Source organism: Thunnus thynnus, chromosome 3 (assembly GCF_963924715.1).
Source record: "Thunnus thynnus chromosome 3, fThuThy2.1, whole genome shotgun sequence".
NCBI classification, from domain to species: domain Eukaryota; kingdom Metazoa; phylum Chordata; class Actinopteri; order Scombriformes; family Scombridae; genus Thunnus; species Thunnus thynnus.
The window spans coordinates 30,049,453-30,070,585 of NC_089519.1; the positions used below are offsets into that span (position 1 = coordinate 30,049,453).

General features: G+C 39.7%; 1 protein-coding gene across 1 annotated transcript; it reads right to left on the minus strand.

The window, feature by feature from the left end:
• Positions 1-237: 237 nt before the first annotated feature.
• On the minus strand, positions 238-5,959 carry LOC137180592 (homeobox protein unc-4 homolog). The gene is made up of 3 exons (XM_067585971.1): positions 5,139-5,959; positions 4,328-4,503; positions 238-1,776 (listed from the first exon to the last, which is right to left on the minus strand). Exons 1-3 carry the CDS (start codon positions 5,398-5,400, stop codon positions 610-612), a joined length of 1,605 nt encoding a protein of 534 aa, XP_067442072.1. The 5' UTR covers positions 5,401-5,959; the 3' UTR covers positions 238-609.
• Positions 5,960-21,133: the final 15,174 nt, after the last annotated feature.

A 21,133-nucleotide genomic window follows, 5' to 3' on the forward strand; every position in this document is an offset into this window, starting at 1 on the left:
CACTAACCTCATTCCAGCTCGGCCTTTCAAATGAATAAATTTGTTAAAGCAATAAATACAAACAGCCAGACGGACTTGAGCCCCAGCTCCGGCTCACTACACACAGAAAAAGAGGGATTTATCTGCTGTAACACGACAAAACTCCAGCCGCCATGATCCAAGGTTCTGCCACACAGCAAGTTACAACCTCCCTTTTTTTACCCCACTACAGTAAATATGGCCCTGGAAAGACAGTGATTCAATTTAAACAATAACTTTATTTATCAAAATGTTTACATATAAATATCATTTTCTCGTTTTTACAATATCTGAGGATTTTTGTTGTGTGTAAGATGTTTATTTATTTCGCCTAGTTTTTGTTACAAGTTGGTCACCAAAAAAAGGGAGAAGGAACCTGCTTCTAAAGGTGTAGGCCTAAAGCCTGGATATGAGGACAGCCACAGCTTTCAGGGCCATCTGGACTGATCACACATTATGATTAAAAAAGTAGATGAGATTAAGTCTCCTGATTCCTGATATGTTTTAGAGTGTCTCAGCAGAGCTTTGGGAATGTTTGAATAGTCTGAACGGTGTTCCTGGTCCTTTGTTTATGTTTGCTCCTTGCAAGTGTTAGTCCATATCGACATCCTCTCCATCTGTTCCGGGTGTTTCTTGACAGTCTGTGTTTGCTTTGAGACACTCGGAGAGGTCTGGAGATGCTCGCTCCTCTTTTGCACACAGCTCGGCGGCTTGGCAGCCGTTGGTCGCTGCCTCCGTTTGAACTTTCAAACTCCTCACCTCGCTGCTGTCGCTGGACTGCGAGGAGCTCAGTCTGGCCAGAGCTGTCTGAGCCGCACTGTTCAGCGGAGGAGAAACAGGGAATCTTCCACTACTGCAGTCACCACCACACTCCTCCGCGTCTGCTCCTCCGTCCACTCTATTGCTAATGTGATTGTGGTGGTGCTGCGTATTATGCTCCATATGATCCGAGTTTATAGGCTTAGTGACACTGCCAACGCTGCAGAGGTCAGAGGGCGCGGGGCTACCTTCACTCGGCACACACCTCTGTCCCAGGCTTTGTCCCAGGCCGAACCTGTTAATGTTGTCCTGACATGGTGTGGCCTTCAGGGCTGTTTGGGGCACGAGAAAGCCCAAGGGCTGATGAGTAATGGGGTAAAGCAAGAAGTGACCTTTACCCACCAGTGTCCTCTGATTGGGCAACGAGGGGAAGTCCAGCTGAGATTTCCTTCGAGGTGTGGCGTCAGAGAGGAGGCTCTCCACGCTGAAAGGGTTGCGTTTCTGCAGGGCAGAGGACCTCGGGCCTCCAGGACTGGAGCTGTGCGTGCTGCCTGGAGAAACCTGCTCCGGTTCTCCTGCCGTTCTTTGGTTTTGGTGGTTTTGTAGTTGGCTGAAGTCGTGTCGCGTTTGGTCACAGCTGGATTCAGTTTGGTGTCCTCCTGCGCCCTTTGATGCTGGCAGTTTGATATGAATAGTCTCACTGACGCTGGAAGGCTGCTGCTCACTGTCGGTGAACTGGGAGACCCCGCTGTCACTCTCTGACCCTCCAGGTGTGTGGAAGCTGTCGCCTTGGAGAAGTTTGTTCTGCGACTTCAGCAGCTTCCTCTCCTGTTTCCGTTTCTTCTTCTCGGCCCGCACTTGCTCCCTGCGTGCGATCTCCTCGGGGTCCATGGGCTCGCCGCTGCACGTGGTGGGGTGGGAGTTGTGAGCAGGCCGCCCCGGCCCTTTCTTTGTGTTCTCCTTTTTTCTCCATTTAGCACGTCGGTTTTGGAACCAAACCTATGCACACATATACACAGAGATGAAATACACACATACACAGGAGGAAAAAAACTGGCACATGAGATGATTTTTGTTTGAGAGTAGTATTCTGTCTACATCAACATCTTTCAAAAGGTCATAAATCAATTTCTGCAGTTTCGTCTTGTTGGCTGAAGTGATTTAATTGATTTTTCAATTAGTCGATTGCCAGAAAATTAATTGACAACAATTTTAATGATCAATTAATCATTTTAGCAATACCAAATATTTGCTGGTTTTAGCTTCTCTGAAATGAGGGTTTGTAGCTTTTCTCTGTCTTAGTCCACATTGTGAAAACAATCTTATCAATCTTATCAAATTGGAGATATTCTAGAAACTAAATGATTAATCAAAACAGATTAATTGATGTGTGGCAGAGCTAGATTACAATTATTATACAAGTTTTGTAAAACAAAGCATTCACTCGTCTCAGGCAGGACTTGCAGGGCTACATTTTGTACATAATTAACATATTAACACCTACAATTCAGTGCAATCCAACACAATATCCCTGCAATAAACGTTATGTTGTGAAGCCTATAATGTTCACTTTTTGTCACAGTGTTACTTGATTAAACTCTGTGGTCATTTGTGTTGTTTGAGGTCATTGTTGTGGATTAGGGCCTTCCTAACATCCTGCCCCCCTTAACAAAACTCACAGAATATTACTCTGACATAGACTATATTAGACAAAATGTCACATAGTGTGTGTCCAGACAACCTCAGAGAACAACAGAGCTCACACCTGCCATTACAATACTGATAAATCAGTGTCAAAGTGGTTATCAGATCACGAGGACAAAAGCAGATTGCCTGCAAATGCTGTAAAAGTGCTGTAAAATTCCATAAAACCCTGAAACGAGAGAAACAATTGTCCTCTGCCTTTATGTCTCTTCCTGTCTTTGTTTACTGGCAGCTTTAAGCATCTAAATAGTACATTAGGTTAATAGGTCACAGCGGTGGACCAGCAGATGCACAGATGTGCCGGTGTTAATTACCAATGAGTCTGTGTAATAGGCAACTCCGCCAATTACATTTAATTGTACCGTGGCTAAATCAGCCCGTCTCGGTATACTCTTTCACTCCCAGCCCTGCGCTCATATGGGGCTTAACACTTGCAGGGGCTCTTCTCTCTCCGCGCCGAGCCAAGAGAGGGAGGTTCCTCCGCCTGAGAGCTCTCACTGCCCGGCCTCTAGGCGCGCTCAGGGCCGCATGTTCGGCGCTGATAACGGCAGGAGTTTAGCATGCAGAAGTAGGGATCCGCGAACATTGCATAATAAGGACGAGACACCCAACATCATGCGCGACAATGGTGCTTCTTATGAATTGTTAATGTTGGTTATATCTTTCCCCCGCAAACCTGGTGATAAAGGGGCGTTAAGCAGCTTGAGGGAACAATAATCTGAGGTTTAGGAGCGAAATCCCCAAACAACATACAGCAACGACGAGCTCTGCTTTCTGTCCCGCATTTACTCGATCCAGCCATGCATGTGCAGTGTATGTTAGAAATACATGAATACACGTTGAATCCAATACAGCCTCACAAATACATATATATCTAGTAAATACGTACCTACATCTTTCCATATAATTGTATTATTATTATTATTATTATTATTATTATTATTATTATTATTATTATTATTATCATTATTATTATTATCATTATTATTATTATTATTATTATTACCCGCTACATGTAATAGTGGATTGGGAAAGATGCTATAGTGTCACTTTTAACAAAATAGATTTTACGTAAGAGTAATTGCTCTTCCAATGTAAGACAGACATTAAAAAAAATAAATATATTAATTACAATTACGTTATTATTATTATTATTAATATTAATATTACTATTATCAACTGTTTAATTATTTAAATAGCATTGTTATTTTTCTTGTAATACTACAAAAATAGTGCAAACATAGCATATTATTAAAATACTGCACAATAAATGTGTCTTTTTAAATGTGATAATAGTAATAATAATAGGCCTAATAATAATATTTTTATAAAATATAATAATAACCTAAAATAAATAATAGGATAGTAAAAAAATGTTATAAATGCTTTTAGAAAATTGTTAAATGATCTTAAACCTTAAATTTGAACCACCTAAAATAGATAAACTGCTGAGAATAAATTCAATAAATTGTGAATAAATTGTTTTATAAATAAAGGATATAAAAACCTGAAGGTGACGGGAAATTACTAGTTTCAGCCCCTGGTTTGCTCAGTAAATAGCCTTGTTTTTATTAACCCATAAATCAATAGGTTGTGTCCATGCATAATTCAAAAGGGACCCTTTACTGAAGCTTTGATAATTGACAAATAGCTATCTCAGTATGGGGTAGGCCTTCATGAGCCATCACAGAACAAACGCCCCTCTGACATTTCTTTTATAACAGAATAATAGAAAGAAAATCTGAAGAATAACCGACCTGAAAACTCATTTAAAAAGTCAAAACTCTACATAAACAAATGGATTAATGCTTCTCAAATTGTTTGACTTATTCCTTCGTGTCTTTACCTGAACTCTGGACTCCACGAGGTCAAGCCTGAGCGCGAGCGCCTCCCGCATGAACACATCCGGATAGTGACTCTCGTTGAAAGCCTTCTCGAGCTCCTCCAGCTGCCACCCGGTGAAATTTGTCCTCGTGCGTCTTCGTTTACAACCGGGACTGTCCTTATCCGGGTCCCCAGAATCTGCAGGGGTCGACGTGTGTGTGTGTGTGTATGAGTGAGTGTTTGTGTGTGTTTGTGTGTGTGTGTGAGAGAGAGTGAGTGTTTATGTGTGTGTGATTGAGTGAGTGAGAGAAAGAGAGAGAGAGAGAGGTTCATGCTACAAGATGCATGGCAGAATTTGCATGTAAAGCACAAGTCAACGCGGTCACATCTCTCTTTTTTTTAAATACTTTGTTGCTCGTGAACTCGGATAAATCACCTCACAAAAGGAACATGTGCTATATTTGATATTTGTCACCCTTCCTAATTATTGTTAAGTTCAGTTTTGACCATTAAACATGTAAGAATAAGCAGTTGTTTCACCTTTATCATCCAGTGCAGCTTTTACCGTAAAATTTCTAAAAATGAGCCAGCAAATAAACTTTTTATTTCTCTTTTTAAATTCACAAAGCTCCATAACTTTTTTAAAAATCATGTTTTTTTTCCTCTGGAGACTGACTCTTCTTCACAATCTGTCTTCAAAGCCTAAAAAAATGTATATTTCCGCCTAAAAGTCCACTACAATGGCAGTTTTTAAATATTTATTACACGCATTGTTTCCATAGATCTCTATTGATATGATATTAAAGCCACAGGACAAGAAGAACCAGGCCTACCTGAGAGTTTGAACTGCTGGCTGTCGGACGACAGGAGCGGGTTGGAGCTGACCACCGAGGCCGAGCAGGAGCCGTTAAGTAATCCGTCTATAGAGAAGGGGACGGCGGCCGCGGACTGCAGCTGGTGCGCGCTGGCGAGCTCGTAGACGTGCTGGTGATGGTGGTGGTGGTGATGGGGACCGAGCGCGTACGGGAAGCCCACCAGCCCGCCCAAGGAGCCTCCGAACTGGGCGTGAGGATGCTCGAGTACCCGACTGTCCATGCTCGCCCGGGCTGCGGCGGGGCCGAAGTGAAGATGCAGAGGGAGGCAGTGTGGCTGAACATGCAGTCAAAAAACATAAAAGTCAGTGAAGAGGAGGAAGAAGCGGCGAGGAAGAGGAGGTGAAGGCGGAGGGGGAGAGAAGGGAACCCAGACGGCCGTCTCCCGCGGCCACGGTTTACTGTCTGTAGTGAGGCGGCGGAGACCAGGCTTCGAGGTATTTCACGTTTACGGTCCAGCCGAGATGTCAACCCTCCTCTTTCTCTCCGCGAGCCAGCTCATTAGGACTCCTCCATCTGCTCGCGGGACCAATAAGAAACGTTAATCGCCCTGTGACGTCAGAGACGCGGTTAATGGAGTAACGGAGGGCAGAGCTAAAGAGAGAGAGAGAGAGAAAGAGCTTGTTTTTTTTCACCGGATCGATCGCTAATTACACCTGGCGCGGTCCTTTAATTTAGCCCTGTCAAAACAATGAGGACGAGGCTAAGCTGGCGCGCGGAAATAGCCAGCTGATTGATAGGCCGACTCCATTTATTTCGCAGGAATACAACCTACTTGTTTTATGTTTTTCATGATGACACGTTTTCCTCTAACTTAAAAAAGAAATGACTCTCTCTCTTTCCCTCTCTCTCACTCTCTGTCTCCCTCACTCGTGCGCGCGCGCGCGCGCTCCCGCATCGTGTGTGTGTGTGTGTGTGTGTGTGTGTAAGTGTTTTACAGAGGCATTCAGGGCCAGATTGATCCAATAACAGCGCCTTTATCATCCCCCCTTTTCCTGAGCTGTCACATCGCATTTTAAACTACAAGCCTCTCTCCATCTCCCAGGCACCTCACACCACCAACACAGACACACACACACACGCGCACATACACACACAACAATTCCAGTGTGTGTGTGTGTCCTCCCATCAAAGCCAAATCCGCATCAGCTATTTCGATTTTTCACCTGAACAGCTTACACCGATGTTTAGTTGTAGGCCTAAATGACGAGCAAAGTGGCTTTGTAGCAGGATGTGGCGTTTCTAAGAATTCAGACACATAGCTACAGGCTCTGCAGCTACTGCATTTTAGCTGGTTTCCTCAAACATGTTTATGGGGGGAAAAAATGATTGTTTTGGGTCGTTCATTCCTAATTAATATGAATATTACAGCACTTTTCAAAGCGCACAAAAAGAGAAAAAAATATACAACTTATTAACGATTATACTACATTAAATGCAATAGAAAATAAAGCCACACATCATAAATATGAGAAAGTAAACATGACAAAATCTCATCTTAAGGTCCATTTAGTAGCTGTTCTGGAGCTTTCTATCATATCACATGATATTCATTGGTAGATGGAGTTTGCCCTTGTTGTCATGGAAATATTGTGTTCAAATTTTTCTTGTTTATGTCAGCTTAAACGAGTTTTAAAGTTCATTCTTGGACTCTATCTGCTGAGGAAGATCATGTGATATGATCGAAAGCTCCTTATTTTGTCAGCTGCTGTTTCCGGCTTCAAGAATTTGAACTTTGAAACTCAGTTATTGACTAATATTTTGCAGAGACCCAAAACAAAGAGTCTCGTAGGTATTAAATAGTTTTGGCTCCTGATTAGTGAAATATACTACCCTTTACTTCCACCAATAGATGGAAATAGAGAGCAGTGAAAATGAACTTAAGGTAATGTCATGTATGCGTTATGCATTATATACATGTATTAATTATGACATTAATTTTTGCTATACCCACTTTAGTAGACACACAATTCAGCCTACACCTGCATCATTAATAGTTATATGAGCCGTTGAGTCAGGTAGCTTCTTGGCAGTGTTCTCAGCTAAAGTAAGTAGTATTAGTTAGCTAGCATTAGCTAGACTTACCGGTTTAATGGAGGAGGATAAGCTAATGCTAATAGATGTCTACTTACTTATTTTTATTTGTTGGTTTATTTAACAGGGACAGTGCACATTAATAAACATTGCTGTAAATACGCCAGAGTTAGCCAAGAGGCTATTTTTCATCTGTAGTCCCTGGACAGATCTTACACAGTCACCCTAAAAACAGGTGAACAAACTGCAAGGTACATCGCTAGGATTGTCTAAAGGGCTGAATGTGAGACTACAGGATGGATAAATTTTGCAGTTCATGTTAGAAGTGATGAAAGCAGAAAGTCTAACTTCCAAGTAAAGGCAGGCACAAAAAGACACTCATATTAAGTCTCTTTTTACTGTAATTTTCTGAGATTTAGCACTTTGTTGTGACGTCAGAACCAAAATGACAGTAGGCTACTGTTATGATACTGACATCGTTACACTGACATACCTGACGGTGATGTGTTTATTTGTACAGCTTCCTGGAGCGTAATCCATCCTTTAAAACTGTACAGTCAACCACAACAGTCACCAATCGGCTAGCCTAAATGTGAAAATCTGTCTGTCATGGCCACCATTAGCTCCTTTCAGCAATGATAAACTCCACTCATCTTTTTCCGCCTCCAAGCTGTTGATTATTTTTCATTTTAGCATGCACAATGTGTCTCAATCTTAATAAAGAAAATGCTGGACAACACTGAAATGCTTTAATTGACATGGAAAAGGCACTTCATGATGAAAAACAAAAAGCTAAATATCATCTTTTTAATGTGGTTTTAATTTCACCATGACACAGCAAATGCACACACAAAAAGGAAATATATGTAAATCAGTGTTTATTGTATTTCATTTTATTACTTTGGTTGATTTGTTTTTTAGGCATTTTAAATCTTCCATAAAGAAGAGCCCTGGAGGACAAACTTCAGTATTTATGTCGTGTCACGAATCATTACAATATTATCTAGCTAAAGAGGCTAATATATTCAGTATATCTAATGCAACATGTTCTCATACAGTCTTTATATTGTATCTTATACAAATGTGCATTAGTATGGAGTAGTAGGAAGTGTTTACAGCCATCCATCACTTTAATATTTATGTCAAACTGACTCTATTAGTCATGTTTTCTGTTTTAGCTTAGCTGATTCAAATACTTTCAATTAAGTCAAATAATGATAGGAGTGAAGACTTAGCGATGTCATGCACTAAATTTTACACACATAATCATATAGTATAGATAATACATAGTGAACAGGTTGCACGGTGACTCTTCAGTCCAGTGGAGCATGTGATTTACATGTGCGTTTAGCTCACTGCTGTAAAATACAACAACGTAACACATCCTGGTTCAGTGTGGTTGTCGTCTGACAAGATAAACCACATAATAAACTATAGATGAATCTACATGGAACATTTTCATAAGGTGCGAACTTTCAGTTGGTTCTTTTGGGTTGTGTGACTTTTCTTTATGTGCGGTCTGTGTAGTCATACTTGAAAAACACAAGTAAAATCCAGTTTCCTGGGCCCTGGTGATGTCAAGCCAACTGCCATTATTGCTCCTTTATGTACAGTTTGAGAAACCTCACTACAACCGATCATCCCGTGTAGCTGGGTGGTTTGAACACCAAGTAGAACGAGCATGAAATTGAACTTTGACGTCTTTGCATGCCCTGACACATAAATAGACATTTAATTTAGACAACGTGTTCCTCTTAATCTCTGAGAGAGGGCAAAAAAATCACACCCAAAAGCAAACAGGACTAAAATTAAGAACCCTTAAAGAAGCCTTGAATAATTTGGGGTGTTGGGTTAAAGTATATGGATAAGAAAGTGATGAAGTGTGGTAATAAGCAAGGGGACTATAGGCCCTCAGGATGGGAAAAACCCAAAGATACTAAAGTCAGCTGGTTTATTCTATGGGGTCTTTGTAGCGACTGTGGTAATCATTTTCTTTACATACTTAGACATACTTGAGACATTCAGGAAAGAAACGCAAATTGCTGCTCCTCTTCAAATTAGAGTGAGAGCTCATGTTAACAAAAATGCTGCTGGGTGTGCACAGTTGTAGAAAAACAAATAAATGTGTCATTTGTAGCAATGCATCTGTTAATTAAAGGGGTAGTGACTGAAAAATCCAATAATTTTTTTTTGTGTGTGTGTTAGAAAGCCATAAAATGACAAAGTGAAATTTGATTGGTTTCAGAAAAGCAGTTTAAAACATTCGGGTTTCTGGATGAAAACAATGGACGACAGTGACAAACAGCCATTTTAGATAAAACTAAATAGAATATGTAGAATATGTAGAAGATTTTTTAGCAATATGTGATGTCTGTCTGGCAAAAAAAAAAGAGAGAGAGAGAGAGAGAGAGAGAGAGAGAGAAGGTGACTGCAATTAAAATTTCAATCCTGTTGAGTTAAGGGTCTCGTCTAATGCAGGGGAAACGGTGCTCGAATTGCAGTTTGCATTGGAAAATGAAAGGTTTTTGAAATTTACAATCATGGCACAGGCCAGAAGCAACCGGGTGTCCAGGTGGACATCTTTGGGGAAGCGAGGGAGGGAGAGAGTGGGGGAGAGAGAGAGAGAGAGAGAGAGAGAGAGAGAGAGAAAGATTATACATATAAATTGTAAACGGTGTCGCAGGGGCCAAATCTTGCCCGAGGCAGTGACTGCTTCATTTTGTGTTAAATTTCTTGACAGAAAGCCACCCGCGTGCTGGTGAATACTGAATGGTAATCAGAGCTGGTTGAATAAGTGCCTCCCCCTCCCTCTTCCATTACTGTGAATTAATTCGACTTTATTTATCCAATTTCTGGAGCTGACAGAATGTTAATTTGAGTTGAGATTTCTCTCTGCTGTTCTGCCTGTGACCCGTAGCCCTGGGATTGGCGTGTTGTAATAACCTGAATCTTTCACCAGAAGCTCCGATAATTGTTACCTTATTAGCATGTAAATTGTTTAATTAATATTATTATGAAGAACCATATAATCCCTCCGTTACTTGACCCCGAGTCCACACACGAGCAGGCTTTCTGCATTTCAATGTCTAGTTTTTAAATGGACTCTTTAATGTTGCGTGGTCGTCGGGCTTTTATAAAAACCCCCTTTTCCCCCCAATCTTAGTGCAACTTTGAACGGCTTGAGAGGTGCTTTTGATGTCATCTCTCTCTTTCGCGCTCTCTATTTCCTTTTTACTTCTTTGCTGCTCTTTCTGATGTGTATTTATTTTCCTGCTGCCATTTTTGAACATCAAAATCCTTCTTGTCATTTTCTTATAAAAGCTTTTTTTTTTTCCTTTTTAAAAAAAAAAAAAAAAAAGTCCCCCCTCCTCCCTTCACTTTCCCAGTGGCTGTGCGAGCCAAACACATGCAGCGCTCGATGAAAAGCAGCCCTTGACATGAGGTCCTAAGAGACCGCAGCATTTAAATTCGCTTTTCTTCCTTCCTCCTCCTTTTTTGCAGGGCACGAGTGACATTGTCAGATGCTAGCTTTAATTAACTTGATAATAAGATGGGCGACTCACATACAGGCCAGGGTTCGGCTTGCCTAGCCTCCAGCCCTCCTCCCCTCTCTCCTCTATATCTGTGCAGGCACCACAGCTAAACCCACCCTTAAGGGGGAAAAAAAAGACACAAAACAAAACATTGGTTTCCACTGATGTGACTGCTTCTAAGCTGCTGTCATCTAAGACTTGTTGTAGCCGTATCTTGAATAAAAACAATTAAAAATGATTTCTAATTTGGGGCGAAATATCATAAACTCTAAATAAAATAAAAAAACATGCCACTTCTCTGAGCTGATGTCTGAAGTATTTTCTGGGTACATTATAACTAAACCCACCATAAGATGCAACTGCACTAAATACTATAACATGCAACATCCAGCTGACACCTCTTCACAATCCCTCAAATAGTCTATTTCTGTCTTATTGCATAAGATATCTATAATAAAATCTGGTCTAAATCAAATGCTGCCACGTGCACAGAGACCTGCATACATCAACTTAAGACTGTGAAAACCTAATATGTTTATATTGTCTGCAGTGTTTTCTGCTCTTTGAGTTTTTTTCACAATACTTAGGAGAGAGTAATCAAACAAATCTCTCTACCTGTACATCCAGTTTTCTCCTATATGGGACAAAATATACAATACGAAGTCCTGAAGAGTTGCTCTAGTGAAAAACAACATTTTAGCTTCAACCATCAACTTCACTGGTTGGTCAGTCAGTACTAAAGACATTCAAACATCTGTACTGGGCGTGTTTCATTGCAGGACACTTAATGATGTGGGATTGTGGTTAGTTTTCACATTCACATCTACTGAAAGTGGAAAGTTTCTCTGAGCTCGCCTTAAAATCTGAGGTTGGGAGGCTACAAGCAGGATTTGTGACTAGTTTGGAAAACCAATCATAGTCCTGTATGCTACCTGCAAGTGTGATGTGGGAAATTAAAACCCTGGTACACATACACTAAGAATTTACTTTTCAGTGAAGTAGGAAACATCTTCCATCCAGCAGTTAAACTTTTGAAACTAAAAATATTTGCATGTTCATCGATTCTGGATGTTTCAATGAGGGAGGAAGGGATAGATGTCATTTTAAGGATTTTTAACTCATTAACTGTTTTTTTTGTTTGTGGGAAAACCATATTAGACACAAATGATTGTTCCAGGAAGAGTATTTATACATGTCTTAAAACATGTCTGGAGGGGATGTTTAAATATGCTAATCAACAAACTGTCTCGCATCAGCAAACAGCTGCTGTATAAACTGGATCTTTCATTCTGCCCAATTGATAATTAACCATACAGCACTGAGACCGGGAACCTCTTGAATCATATAGTCACCACAATGACTTTGGGGTAGAGTCACACTCTGAATTTTCATAGATGTTTAGACTTCAACTGGACCACTAGAGGTCACCGTCTTGTGAAGTGAGGCTGTCTCAGAGAGATGATCAGATCTTTTTTGTGTAGGATCTTCAGGTTATCTTTTGTGCCAGTCAGCAATCATTTACCATCCGGACAGGCCATCGAAAGTTCAAGTTCGTCCGCTGAGTTAGTTTGTCATAACACGATTCTTTCACTTTCTGTAAGAGCCAACACCCTTCTGATTATCACCACACAACTGCAGCACCATACTCTAAAGTTCCCACAGTAAATCCAGTATAGACTGTTGCTATTCAGCCCATTTCTGAACAAGGTTTAGGGGGGGAAAAAAAGCATTAAAGATAAGACTTGATTGAATGTTATTTAAGGTCAATCATTTTAATTATTTGATGAATGCATTCTATTTTTAAAAAGCTCATTCCAGGTGTTATTTTTCTGTCTGTGTTTGACCAGGAAAAGTTCAGCCTGGACAGAAACAAGGTTAAAAGTTAACATACTTAACCAATTAAATGTAGACCTTTGGACTTGGAGACACCATGCCTTAACATTTCAAAGATTTCCACTAGAGTCCAGGAAACTTTACAGAACTGTGTGTTGTTTTGTCTTTAAATAAAAAGATCTCATAGAGAACAAATAAAACTCATAGCATGTAGGTTACTGCACAGAATCAGAATCTCCTTTGAGTCACAAAGCCCTCCATATGCCTCTTGAGAGGTGGAATCAAGTCATATTTATTTTTTAATTAGCAAACTAAGGTGAAGCAGTGGAGAGTTAATTACTCAATTACCGCGTGCAAGTTAATTTTTAACTATCTGAAATGAAGTCACTCATTATTTAGTCGATTGGTTGATAATTAAGAGTCTAATCTAAATTAATTGTTGGGAGGCGGTTTTTGATCCTGTGCGCTTTGTGCAGCCTTAAAACCAGGAAACTAGATGTGATTCCAATTAAAAGTGAAGGGGATTTAATGTATTGATGTTTTGTTTTTTCTCCACAAATCTTTTTTTTTTTTACTGACACATAATGGAAGCTTTGATAATTTAGAGAAGGAAAGAACCCATTTCCAGGCGAGTGCGTTGTAGCTCCTTCTCTCCACGCAATTAGAAACTTTGCCTCCATCTAATTATGAGCGTAATTGCCCCTGTGACAGAATATTGCGAGGATATGCAAATAGTGATTGATTTAAAGTTATTTTCTTTAATTCACCTCTTGTTTTATAGATTCCACATGATGCAGTTTAGCTTCTGTTCGAGTCCAGACAGTCCAATAATGCTCCGCCAAAGTCTCCATGTGCATTTAAAGTGAGCAAAGACAAACTTCCACCGGAGCAATAATTTCAATTAAAAGTGACTTATCACCTTTTCCTAAAACGTGCCTAATATGCCAAAAATGTTCAATGCATGAAAGAGTCCAAAATGCCATTTTAATTGTTATCAGCGAGTCGGATCTCCCTCCCCTCTCCCCTCTCTCCTCTCCCTCCTCCGTTCTCTCTTTCTTCTGCACACCCCTCCTTTTTTCTTGGCTGTCTTGGCACAAGCCGCACGGAAATAGACCTAATTAACCCCCCTACCCCGCAGGGAAATCCGCTATGCAAATTACACATTTTCAAAATATAGTAATGATATCATTTGAGTAATGGTAACGCCAATTTTCATGCAGTAGTCGGAATTATTTGCATATACATTTTAGTGGCCCAATCAATACTGTTCACCTCATCTCTTGATCATCTGGAGTGTGTGCGTGCGCGTGTGTGTGCGTGCGTGTGTGTAAGTAGGGGGTGTTAAAACAAATGCTCAGATCTGATGGGCACACAGGAAAATGGATCCGCCTATTCGGCCAATGGCTGGCTACTGGAGCCCAACAAAACCATCTGCCGGGAGTGAGGCGGTGGTGGTGGTGGTGGTGGGAGGGAAGGAGGAGAAAGTCCTCCTCCCCCCTCCTCCCCTCCTCCCCAAAGCTTAAACCAGCTCTGTAAACGAGAAAAGATGTTTTAATTAGCAACCAAGTTCACGCGCATCTCATTTAAATCACTTTAATGAACAGATCAGTCAGAGTGGCCTGTGTGCGCTGAAATGAAAGGACTGATGCTGTCGGAGACAAACATGTTTTCTTCACTGCTTTTGGTTCATGTTTTGTTTTCTCATCCGGGTCCTCGTGTCTCCTAACCTTTAGATATTCAATTTATAGTATAAGTACCATTTCAGCTTAGTTAAAGATGCCCTCTAGACATGTTTCAAGACATAAAGATACTCTCCTTGGAATAATAATGTCTCATATGTTTCTTTTTCCCTGCAAAAAAAAAAAAAAAAAGTTAAATAACCTCATTAAAATCCTTAAAATGATCTCCTCCTTCTCCATCATTGAAAAAATCCAGAATCTATGAATATGCTAATATTTTTAATTTCAGCAGCTTAACTGCTGGACACAAGATGTCTCCTTCTTCTCTGATAAGTCTATTCTCAGTGTATGAACACTGGAGGTTTCAAGTTTCTACATCACATTTATGGAAGTTGCAGACCGGACCTCGATTGGCACCGATTGTGCCACAAATCATCACCTTGGATACATGACTTAAACTCAGATTTAAGTTGAACACAGAGAGACTTTCCATCTTTGGCAGATGATTGTGAAAACAGTTTTTCTAGCGTCAAACTCTGCACATACATCATTCTGCACCGTGAAGCTCAAACGTCCAACTGTCAGAACAAGATGAAAAACACATTTTTGAGTGGAGAGGGACTTTAATGGATTTAAATAGATGCTCCTACTCACCCTGAGGAAACCACAAAAGTCTGCAAAAATACAAATATAATACTGTTGTTGAATCCATGATATATAATAATATTTGGATTACTCCTGAATATTAGTAGCAAGCATCCAATACAGTATTAAGGATCATGAGAAAACAATAGTAGGACATCCAGGTACAGTATATGCAGTTTATCCCATTTAGTGTTGTTTCCTAGTATATTTGAGCTCATCTGTTGATTACTGTATTTGTGATTTATCCTGAATAGAGTGAGGACATCGGGTAATACACACTGAATAAGACAAAGATGTATCACATGTGTTATAAAGCTTTTAACACAAGCTAGTAAGTCTTACCACCACTGACTGCAGTGTCATCACAGTTTGTCCAATATTTACTGAGTTGATCTGTGCCAAAAAGTCAAATCTGTAACAATTAGCAGTTGTTAATCCTATAATCAAATACTTCATAGAAACAGTGGTATAAATTCCATCAAACACCAACAACACCACGTCCATGGAGTGTTTTCAGTGTGTATATTTGTGTCGTTGGAAGGTTTTAGTGGATTTTAGAAGGTCTTGTACTGTCTTCAAAGTTGAATGGGATTTTATAGAAACAGAACTTTGATACATTGAATGATTATGAGCAAAACTGATACAATTTTTTTCTGCTTTTTGCCAATGTTGTGATCTTTGGGCTCAGTCTGACTGTAAGTTAGCATCATGCATGCATTTTGATGTGTGTTTTTCGCACAAAATCTGGTCAAGTAAACATGTCTTATGTGTTTTTAATGCTCTTGGATCTCCATAATGCACTCCTAAAAGACCCTCCACAGAAGTGCAAAGTGTTTTCATTTCTAAACTGTGGATTTTTTTCTCTTTAACTTTATTGTCTATGTGCACAACCAACATGTGACTACACAAAGTGAACCCATGACCTCTACGACTCTCGACACTGTAGGTATCAGATGCTCAGGTGACTCAAAAAATGAGAAGGGTACTCTTAAAGCCTCCCTTTGAGGAACTATGATGCTGCAAGAGCCTGGGATATTTATGGATTTCTCATCTAAGATGGAACCTGATTAATGCAGTATTTATACATTTTCCTTCAGGAATTAGTTGATATTCTTACAAATGTCGTTAGCGCTTTACATTTTCCTCTACATCATGATTAACTACTGGTGATAAATGCTTGACAGATCGCACACAAGCAGCCGCGCAGTTAGTTATATCATCAACATTTACACAGACTAAAATTACATAATCAAATTGAAACACATACAGTAACTGTGGATAATTAGGGCAGCTGTAACTTCCCTGTCAGTATTGTACTTACAAGAATATTGGGGGAAAGATTAACAAATGATCATAGCATAAAAGCACTTTTCCTTCACTCTAAAATTAAAGTAGTTCAGCTGTCTTTATCACTCAAAAATCCACTTTTAGTGACATTTTTTGCAGCTTTTTTTTCCCTACTGGTCATGACAGTATGCAGTAGATGGCACAAATCCAAAATGACGGATTAGTTTAAGCAATTAATGCTCAAAGATATCACTCAACGAGAGCAAATAATATCACATAAACTGCCAGTCCACCAAGCACAGCCTGATGACACCCTCTGGAATATCCCATCCTAACATATGCCTAATTGTTTACTGCTGCTTGTTTACATAAATACAAAATGCTGCAGGGGGGGGGGCGAAGAGGGGGGGTGAGGGAGGGTTTAGAGGCAGTACACTATAAGACAGAGCTGGAGAATTAATAACAATTTGTGGCAGATAATTACTTATCAATTAAAGCTGTTATCCTGCCTAATTAGGCAACGTTCATTAAATTCAGCCAATTTAAACCTTAATCAAAGTTAGCAGGGCCTGAAAGCAGAGCCAGGCTCAGTGGAGGGGCGCCCCCCAGTGGACGAGACTGGAAGGAGTCCCTCAGGAGGATGTCTGTGTGTGTGTGTGTTTGTGTGTATGTGTGTGTGTGAGAGAGAGACATAGAGAGACAGAGAGAGAATTTTTGTTTTTAAGTTTTCAACATACAGAAAGAAAATACACACAAATACAATAAACACATAACACAGACTTCATCTGTTCATAAACCTCCAGCTGGAAAAAAAGCACAAACTAACAAAAACAGAGCTGTGGTTCTCTGTGTCTCATATTGTCACTGAGGGAACATAATATCAGAAATGTGTCCAGGAGTTGTTTTCCATTGATATCAGCTCTGTTTTACTATTAACAAGTAGATAACTTCTTTCCAAAAAAATGAAAAAAACTGGCTTCATATGTTCAAAACATTGTCTGTTTTCCCAAAAGACATTTTTTTTTCTCCATTGCCAGACATTTGTTAATGAATCAGTTTACTATTTGTTTGTATTTGTATTGTTGTTTGTATTTTGAATCACTCTAAGAACAGGTTACAATCCTTTTGACTTTTATAAAATTTTGATTTTGATTATTATTATGATCAGTGGTAAAAGAAGTACTCAGATCCTTTGCTGTAGTAATACTGCAAAGTAAAAACACGGTTACAAGTAAATATCCCATTAGTATTGTTAATATTCTTAAAGTATCAAAAGTAAAAGTACTACTTATGAAGGCTGGCCTCCATCCAAGTCACTACTCTGAATGCATTCATGTAGATTTTAATGCTGTAGCTGGTTGAGGTGGACCTACTTTAAAACCACTGTATATATTTTCGGGAAGTTTAATATATACAAATGCATCAAATCCTATAAGACAATCATATGTTTTGTATGTAAAAATATGAATCTACAAAAAACATCAGTAGTAAGTACTTACCTCTGAAATATAGCAGAGTAAAAGTATTCCGTAGTATAAAACGGAAACATTGACGTAAAGCACAAACATGGCCAGATTAACCTGCTTGGAGGCTCCGGGGGCAAAAAACACTAAAGAGTTGCTGTTTCCCACTCTGGTCAACGTGTACAGTATTTCTATCATGAAATATTATGTGGCCCCAGGTTTGTTGTTTGGTAATTTGACTAAATATAAAGTCATGTAGAATTATGCAGCATGTAAGCACAATATCAGCTGAAATACTGAGGTTTTGTTGTTGATATGGAGCCCCTTTTGCAGACACCCTTAGGGTCGGGTGATAAAGCAGGACTGATGTGAAGGCCTTTATCATATCAGCTGATATTTTGATTTTGTAGTTATGTGAACCCATGCATCCCAAAAAACTTACAATTCAGAAAATTACCAGAAAAATAGTTGCCACAGAGTGAACCTGGTTGTTTTAGGGGCCCCTAGAGGTCAGTTACCGGTTGCTAATCTGTCCATGACTACAAGTACTTCAAATTGTCCATGTGTAAACGTACTTACTTTCCACAAATGATAATGATGATGATGGCCATGATTATTATTATTAGTTTTAGTAGTAGAAGAAGAAGTGGTTAAAGAAATACTGAGATATTTTACTAAAGTAATCCAACAATGTAAAAAAAAAGGTCCTGCATTCAGAATTGTACTTAAAGCAAAATATACTTAATGTATCCAAACTTCTCATTATGCAGATTGGCCTCCTTCTGAGTATTATATTATTACATATGTTATGTTATGTTATGTTATGTTATGTTATGTTATGTTATGTTATGTTATGTTATGTTATGTTATGTTATGTTATATTAAATGCAGATGCATTCATGTGTGAGCAGCAAGGTGGAACTATTAAAATATACTTTTACTAATTTATACATTGTTGGGCAGTTTGATGTAAATCATCATGTCTTATGTTTTGAATGTAAAATCTTTATTTATTTCCAAAGTGACTAAAGCTGTCAGATGAATGTGTGGAACAATATTTCCCTCTGAGATATAGTGAAGTAGAAGGTATCAGAAAATGGGATTAGCCTACTGAAGTCAAGAACCTCAAAATTGTACTTAACTGGTAAATTTACTTTCACCGATGATGATGATGATGATGATGCTGGTGATGATGAAGATTGTTCTGGTTTTTTTATTATTGTTTTATAAAAGCCACCATAAAACCTACACTCATGCACACAATGACTCCGGGTTGAACACACTCCTTCACCCTCTGGCCTGACAGCTCTGATTTTAACTCCTTCACTTCCGAGAGCTGTTGTGGCCAATTGACAACAAAGCGCGCGCTTCTCGGGGGGTGGGGTGGGGGGCCTCGGCACGAGGAGCGAGTTAATTAATATTGGCTCTTGTTTGGTCTAGTTAATGAATGAGTGAATTATGCACCTCTGGGACACCGCCTCCCCAATCGGTTTAAATTACCCCCCTCCCTTCCTTTACACCTCCCGTCCAACATTGTCCTCCAATTTCCCCACTCTGATCCTGCACCGATGGGGTCCCTGTCACCAGCCAAACCACAACACACGCACACACACACACACACACACACACACACACACGAGGACCGAGGCTACCCCTGCCGTCTCCATCTGTCTGTCTTTGTCCTGCTCGGGTGTATTTTAGTTCATTGTCTCCTGCACATTTATCGTCGCCTTTAAAAAAAAAAAAAATCCAACGCTGTTCAACCTCGCATCGTCAGCTCAGGGTGGCAAATAATTTCCATCCCATTAACTCGCTTGAGAAGGGAGGCTAGTCAAACAAAACGCAATCTGATCCTCTCTCTCTCTCTCTCTCTCTCTCTCACTCTCTCTCTCTCTTTCTCTCTCTCTCTCTCTCTCTCTCTCTCTCTCTCACACACATACACACACATACACACACTCCTGTTGGTCAGAGGGGAGAATAAGAAAGAAAGAAAAAAAAAGATCCATATTATTTGCATTAAAAGCCTCGCACCGTGAAATTCATTTATAATTACAAAGCGGGGTGCTGTGTGTGTTATGCAGATCAGGGACATGTGTGGAGTGAATTGGTTATTTTGTGATATGCTAACACGGAATGTATGGTGACAGATTGCAATTATCCCGTTATTGTAATTGTCAAAGTCAATTCACTGCAGGCTGAGTGCAGCAGGCTGCACGGAGGAGACCAGCTTTTTACATATATATATACATGACTTTCTAGATTTGTCTTTTGACCCTAAAAAAAATAAATAAAAAAAACTTCCCTCAGATATCATGATGACACTCAGCCAGTTGCTTCTAAATTATGGCTGGAATTGAAGATTGGTCTTGACTTTATTCTACGTTATTTATTTATCAGTTATATATTAAGTTGAAATCTTATCTTAACTGAACACATGTTGACCAATTAGGCCTGTAGCACCCGGTGAAAGCAGGTAAATATGATTTCATTCCAATATTTTTGCAATTCCAAAACAATCAGCTACTAAAAAGGCCTGCAGTGATTTCTTAAAGACCCCCTCCAGACATGAACATACAAAAATCCTCTGCTTGGAATAATAATTTGGGTTTCCCACAAAAGAAAAGTTCAATTACCTTGTTAAAAATCCATAAAATGATATCTACTCCCTCCACCTCATTAAAATTTCAGAATCTATGAATATACAGATGCATTTCATTGCAAATTAAACAGTTAGATACAAGATGTCTCCTCCTTCACTGTTAAATCCATTCTCAGTGTTTGTGCACTGTTGGCTTCAGGTTTCCACATCACACTTGTGTCAGATGCCTACTGGACCAGGATTGGCTCCAAACCAGTTGTGATGTCACAAATCCTGCTGGTAGGTACACATGTTAAACTCAGATTTAAGGTCAGCACAGAGAAACTGATGAATGTGAAAAACAAACTCTGCACATATATCATTCTGCTCGGTGAAGTTCAAACATCCAACTGGAGGAACAAGAAGAAAAATGCATTTTTGAATGAAGGAGGACTTGAAGAACTGCTGATTGTGAGTTAAAGCCCCCATAAAACATCTCAGCCCTCTCATTCATCTGCTGGAAAGTTCCCATACTCATGTCATGGGTCTCCAGCGCCCCCCTGTGGTGAGCAGGACACAGTGCAGGTTATTGTATAGAGACACAGTCAGGCTGCTGCATTTCACTGAGCTGCAACTGGAGAGGTGATACATCAGTGACATTAGCTGGTGTTGAACTTCAGTGGAATGAGAATCATAATAACAATAATAATAAAACTTTATTTAAATAGCAAATTTCATACAAAAGATGCGATATAATGTGTTTCACAAAACATGAAAAAAACAAGACAGATGTAGGAAAAACACAGCTTTTAAAAAGTATAGTTCAACAAGTCTTCAACAATGTAAAAGAAGGGGATTGGCTGATGCAGCTGAGCACGTGCAACAGGACGCGCGCACACCTGCA

Excerpts from the sequence above, each read along its gene's own strand:
- LOC137180592 (XM_067585971.1), bottom strand. The coding sequence starts at position 5,400 with ATGGACAGTCGGGTACTCGAGCATCCTCACGCCCAGTTCGGAGGCTCC. Across the intron at positions 4,504-5,138 it reads CCAGCAGTTCAAACTCTCAG|ATTCTGGGGACCCGGATAAG; the intron begins GTAGGCCTGGTT and ends CGACCCCTGCAG. Across the intron at positions 1,777-4,327 it reads TCGTGGAGTCCAGAGTTCAG|GTTTGGTTCCAAAACCGACG; the intron begins GTAAAGACACGA and ends ATGTGTGCATAG.